We start from the raw sequence: 6,501 nt of genomic DNA on the forward strand, positions 1-6,501 counted from the left end.
GTGGGCTCTTGACTCATTTGGTTTGAATCGATAACAAAATCGGATCATTGTCATCGCATACTAGACAAATCATTGAGCCAGCCATGTGTCAACATATCTCATGTGCGACACGAGCTTACGCATACTTTTCAGGTCAATGTATGTCATGGAACTATGTGTGACAAGGGATGGGCAGGCTATAATAATCCACACCCACCCCAGGGCGTGAGAATCAAATCCGAACTCTCTCAAGCCAGTGCTCCTTAATAGAACCTCCCAATTCAGATTTTGGATTACAGTACTTTTCATTCCAATCAGGTAAGCCTAATGTTATACCAATATTTGTTGTATTGCTAGTTTGTTCAATATCCATTTTGCCCATCTAATGTCTGCTTAACATTTATCTAGAGCTTCCATTTAGAATTTGAGATATGACCTAACTTGTACTACACATTTTAAAAGCTTATTTTAATTTTACACGTGCTTATAGGGTATGCCAAAGTATTTTTTTTTTCATATTCGTTTCATGGTCGTATGTTTCACAGGCGGTGGTATGCTTTTTTGGAGCAATTTTATGGAACAACAAAAGACAAGAGGATCTTACATTCATAAAGATAACTTTCCAATACCTGAAACTTGAACATCAATTGCATCTGTCTAAGTAAGTGAGATTTGGGGTGCTTACAAAAATCATTTAATGAATACTGACTAAAAAGCCATCTTTGTGTTCCTTGATTCATTCTGATTACTTACTATTTGCTCTATACTCTTTAGGAATGGACAGAACCTATTAAACTACGTTATATCTTCTCTACGTGTAAGACCTTCAGTACTCTGGGAAATTATCTGCACCATCTCAGTCATGGCTGGAGTGAAGCCCACAGACTTGGCCCCTACAGCTGCTGTTAAGTTCTTTGGCGCTGGAACTGCAGCCTGTTTTGCTGACCTGATCACCTTCCCTTTGGACACAGCTAAAGTTAGGCTGCAGGTGAGAGGGTACACATGCTTTACATACAGTAAAGTGATTTTTGCAACCATGATTATGCTTAAAAAGTAAGTAATGGTTTCTGTTCCATTATCTTCACTAGTATACTATTTAGAACGATATGTTAGTATGGTCATTGCAATGTTGCCATGTTCTACGTAACAATTATGTAAAGGTATTCTGTCTTGATTGAATTGTGTCACTAGGATTACTTTAAATACAAAGATGAATAAACACTTGTGTTTGTCTGTCTTAGATCCAGGGTGAGTCCAAGTCCTCTGAAGGGAAGATGGTGGTGAAGTACAGAGGTGTGTTTGGCACCATCAACACCATGGTGAAGACAGAGGGGCCCAGGAGCCTCTACAATGGCCTGGTGGCAGGTCTCCAGAGACAGATGAGCTTCGCCTCGGTCCGCATCGGCCTCTATGACTCCATGAAGCAGTTCTACACCCGGGGAACAGACAGTATGTAACCTAACAGACATTTTCATTTTATTTATCTCTCAATTATATTTTTATCTGATTTAGTGCAAGTAGAATATCATGAATGTGGCTGAAAGAATGTGGCTTGGTGTTTTATGACAGCATCTCTCATCCTCGCTACTCCTCTCTACTCTCATAGATGCAGGCATTGGGAGTCGGCTGATGGCAGGCTGTACGACCGGGGCCATGGCAGTAGCCTTTGCTCAGCCAACAGATGTGGTGAAAGTGCGGTTCCAGGCTCAAGTCAGGGGAGCAGAAGCGGAGGGGGTGAAGAGATATAGCGGCACCATGGATGCCTACAGGACGATCGCCAGGACTGAGGGCATCAGAGGGCTCTGGAAAGGTAGGCCTAATGCAGTCTGAATTTCAGTCCAATTAGGAACATTTGCTTTACGTGCATAAAAGATCGAATCCCCAAGCTGACAAGGCAGTTAACCCACTGTTCCTAGCCCGTCATTGAAAATAAGAATTTGTTCTTAACTGACTTCCCTAGTTAAATAAAGATTTATTTTTTTAAAGAAAAAAAGATGATTCCGTAATTGTAATTACCAGTTTCATTCATAATTTTCCTTCAGGTTGTGGCCCAAACATAACTCGTAACGCCATAGTGAACTGTTCGGAGCTGGTGACTTATGACATCATCAAGGAACTTATCTTGCAGTATAACATCATGACTGGTAAGCAGGCATGTGATTTGTTTTATACCACACAGGGTAAATTTGAATCGTTTCAAGTACTTCAAAGTGATTTTTTTTTTTTCAGATAACCTGCCCTGCCATTTCACAGCAGCCTTCAGTGCTGGTTTCATCACCACTATTGTGGCGTCTCCTGTAGATGTAGTGAAGACCCGGTTCATGAACTCTACAGCTGGAAAATACAACAGTGCTATTAACTGTGCTGTTACGATGATGAGAAATGAGGGACCCAAAGCCTTCTATAAAGGGTGTGTAGTAATCAAAAGCCATTTCTAAATTCCAATTGCTTTCAAATCATCTTTGGCTGAATCAAGATTCCTAGATATGAACAGTGAATTAAGCAAATTGTTCTGCTTGGTTAAATATTCTGATTCTCCTTCCCCTCCAGGTTCATGCCTTCTTTCCTTCGTCTTGCCTCCTGGAACATCGTAATGTTTGTCACTTATGAGCAAATCAAGAAACACGTGATGAGAGCACAGCAGTCCTGGGAGTCTCCTATCTAACCTGTCTCACCTGACTGCTGTGTGGATTTCTCCTACTGACTATGATGTTCAAGCCATGATCGCCTGTATAGGCAGAGTACATTTTCATCTAAAGGAGGAACCACACAAGTATTAGCCTGGTCCCTGATATGTTTGAGTGACAAGGAGTTGGCATGATCGCACAAACAGACTGACAATCAAGCTACGAGTCTGACTCTGACTGGGATGTGTGACCCAACGTGTCTCCATGATGACCTGTTCCAGACAGCGAGACCATGGGCCACACAGAGACTATTGATACAACTTTGTGACTCAGTAATGGAATGAATGGCCTGATAAACCCCTATCTAACCTGCGTTTAGGTTAGGGATACTGTATTATGCTTCCTCGCTGGTCGATAAGGTGCATAATGTGACCTTCAAATGTTATTTAAGTTGTGTTATTTAGAATACCTATTTGAAATGTATGAGAACTTTACCACAAAATATCCATGAACCTGGTGGTTTTGTATTCATAACAAATAATCCAACATTCTAGTAAGCAATGCAATGTCATAACCATTCACTTTTAAATAAGGAGGTGGTACTATGCATTTTACAACTGTATGTGAAGTTGTTTGATATTTTATTACTGCTGATATGCAGTAACTGCAATTTTGGACCAAGCCTTGAAGAGTCCAAAATAATTATGAATATAGGATGACCTAAATATGTTATTTATTATGTCCTGTTATGTTATTTTAGAAGTAAAATATTATTTTTTCATTAGTAAAATAACTGAATTTCAGAATAGCTGTCTGTGGTAGCCTTTTTCTGCTTAGTGTTCAGAGGTGTGTCACAAATGACACAGTATTACCTATTCAAATAACTTTTATTTGTAACATGCTTAGTCTACACCTATTGTTTACAGTAAAATGCTTACTTACGGGTCCCTTTCCAACGATGCAGAGTAAAAATAAAAATAGTGACACGAGGAATTAGTACACAGTGAAAAATTAGTACAAGTAAAACTGAAATAACATGGCTATATACAGGGTGTACCAGTACAGAGCAGGGGTGCACTTCTTTTGATCAAGGCCCATGGGGAATAGGGTTCCATTTGGAATGCAGACCACAGGTGCTTGTTAGTTTGAAAATGTTCACAGAACTAGGTCAGCCAAAGCTTCCCCATATGTATTCGTACACAATTAAACCCCTCTAAGAGTCACCCAATACATACTATACCAATGGAGAGTGACGCAGATACTCCATTATTCGAATACACATAGCTAGTTGTTCCTGGAAGGAAATATAAACACCCTCATGAAGATGTATTCCTTATTTAAGATGATAGCCTTATTTGGTATTGCTGTGCATTGAAGAGGTTCCTTTCAGATACCTTTCAGTGATGGGATAGTGTCATTAAATCCAAATTACTTTAGTAATTGTGATCATTTGTAGGGTCATCTGTGGCCTACAAATTGTATAGTGCTCCCCTATTGATATAAAATAACTGGAGCCCATTGACTTCAACTGATAAAGGAGAGACACGGAGATGTGGAGTTGACAGGCGCATGATGATTAGCTGACAGATGAGAAAATTGCCCAATTACAGTCGCTTAGGACAATAGAGGCTGCTGACATGGCTGTAACAGAAGTAAGCTGTCAAACAAAGGCCTTCACATCCACTGCATCACTAATCAGCTCCTGTAAACTCACTGGCCACTCTCTGACAGCTAATAAGTACAGCGAGCTTGATTAGGCAAGATGGCAGTCTGGCTAACCTTATGGCTGACCAGGCGAATCCTTGGTCTGGTGATCCACATAACTTGGGGAACAAATGACAACCACTGAGTAAGGTAGGCAGAGTGTTAGTCATTCAATGGAATCAGGCAACTGCTTTCATTATGAATTTTAGGAACAATTAATCAACATTAGGTTTGGATGTAATAAAAAGTATAGAGAACGTGTGATTTAGAGGCTTGAAAAAATATATAATATAATAATAATATATAATATAATAATAATATAACAAAACTGCAGTTTGACAGTTCCAGACATGGTCATTGGCTGACCTTAGCAGGAGTCTCTGTGGAGAGAGGATGATCTGAGACATCAAGTGTAGCTAGGTGAAGAGTTTAAGTACACCTTGTGACCTACTGCACTGAAGCACAGTGAGTTCAGGGTTTTCCTACCCCAAGAAAGCATTGATGCCTACAGTATGTTGTGACATGTTTTAGGGGAGCCTGGATATAAAACAAAACCCACAAGGTGTTGTCTTTATTCACCCTTCTTAATCGACTTGTTTCAACTATGTGGTGCTATTTTACAGACAATCATAAAGTACATAAATTCATTATAGTCCAGAGAGTAACTGTTGATGCCCTTTCTATCCAACAGTGTCAATGTGGAGATGGGTCCTGCTGATGATGTCTAGGCTGTATGTTGTTGAGTCGCTGCAGACGTACAGGTCTGGCTGGCAAACTGGGAGTATGACCCTTTCCATACACTCTAAGGCCTACAGGCTGGCCAGTGTCAAAAGGCAAGGCTGTCGGCCTCAAGTTGAGCACTGTTGATGTGGTCACTCGGGCGGTTGATATGGACCCATCCGGCAGTGGACTGGAGCAGAGCTGAAGGAGTGGTAGACATTAGGAAGATTAATATCAGAGGTGAGACCATAGAAAACATGGCAGATATTAGGAGGGGGGCTCAGGGGCAAGTCAACTGATGGAGGCTCCCTACTATTGTGATTCTCAGTGGGCCTTTAGTGTTTCTCTCCGGCTTGATAAACTCTTGGATTTTCTCTGCCTGAACCAGACGTACATGATCTTTGACAGGACCTTACACCTTACAAGATCTTTGACAGGACTCCACAAAATGCTCTAGGGATATTCTCCCATCTGTGAATTTCTGTGAGAGAGCCTTTAAGATACAAAGACACAAAATGTTGGTATTGTCTACTATTACACTCAGAGGATGGGAATTTGATTGCTTAATTGATCATTTGTGTTACACAATTATTCCAGCCTTACTGCACATTCTTCTTCAGAGTGGGCCAGGTTCTTCAGGAGAAGCCACTGGACCATGTGAAGGCTATGTTTCTCTAGTAAAACTACTAAAGGCAACAGTATATTTGTATAATAAAAGGGGCATAAACACAGTTTTGACTAACTGACAAAATTGCAGAAGCAGTTGGAGAGAATGACAAGCATTCTGGAACTTTAATGTTCCCTAAAATAATATAAAAAATGTGACATTCAAACTCATCAAGTTGGTTATGTTTGGCTTGGATGATATTGGTAAGTTTCTCCACTTCCTGGTACTTCTTGGCTAACCATAGCTTACCAGTGCTGAGCTACTGTTGGAGAGCAACACAGTCTCCTTTGCCCCCGAATGACATTCCCCCCCAAAATGTTGTCATATCTTACTAATGACCCTAATAACACCCTGTATTCAGTCATATTTTACAGGAACTAATACATATATTGAAATATTTGCTGACCCTCAAAATATACCCATTCTAAAGTGAATAAAAAGTTGCATCACTAAAACACAAGAAACAAAACACTCTTTATATACAGAGTAACATCAAACGGTGTGTAAGATTTTCAGTAAATAAAGGGAAAAGACCCTTTGGCTGAATCTGATGATGTGCCTTATTTATTTCTCATCCTGCAGAAACTCCCGCAATTCAACAATCCTCAACACCCTTATTTGGTCAGATACGGACTTTGAGTCGCAATGCCATCATGTCCAAGCAGCATACTTTTTATCTGGAAATGTTCCTTTATTTGGTCCCCATGATGCGCATCGGGTGATCAATTAAGCATGATCATCACACTAGTAACTCGTAATGACATGACAGTGTCATTATCTTCACCATAAAACTGCAGTTTTCCC

General features: G+C 40.3%; 1 protein-coding gene across 1 annotated transcript; it reads left to right on the top strand.

Moving 5' to 3' along the window:
• Positions 1 to 179: 179 nt before the first annotated feature.
• Positions 180 to 3,412, top strand: LOC118397434 (mitochondrial uncoupling protein 2-like). Its single transcript, XM_035792166.2, has 8 exons — positions 180 to 297; positions 525 to 640; positions 754 to 967; positions 1,221 to 1,428; positions 1,586 to 1,789; positions 2,022 to 2,123; positions 2,209 to 2,389; positions 2,530 to 3,412. The coding sequence occupies exons 3-8, from the start codon at positions 842 to 844 to the stop codon at positions 2,642 to 2,644; spliced, it is 936 nt and encodes a 311-aa protein (XP_035648059.1). The 5' UTR covers positions 180 to 297; positions 525 to 640; positions 754 to 841; the 3' UTR covers positions 2,645 to 3,412.
• Positions 3,413 to 6,501: the final 3,089 nt, after the last annotated feature.

The sequence above is a fragment of the Oncorhynchus keta genome, chromosome 18 (genome assembly GCF_023373465.1).
Source record: "Oncorhynchus keta strain PuntledgeMale-10-30-2019 chromosome 18, Oket_V2, whole genome shotgun sequence".
Taxonomy (NCBI): Eukaryota; Metazoa; Chordata; class Actinopteri; order Salmoniformes; family Salmonidae; genus Oncorhynchus; species Oncorhynchus keta.

Coding starts and splice junctions, on each gene's coding strand:
- LOC118397434 (XM_035792166.2), top strand. CDS start 842: ATGGCTGGAGTGAAGCCCACAGACTTGGCCCCTACAGCTGCTGTTAAG. Junction 1,429..1,585: donor CTACACCCGGGGAACAGACA/GTATGTAACCTA, acceptor CTACTCTCATAG/ATGCAGGCATTGGGAGTCGG. Junction 1,790..2,021: donor CATCAGAGGGCTCTGGAAAG/GTAGGCCTAATG, acceptor ATTTTCCTTCAG/GTTGTGGCCCAAACATAACT.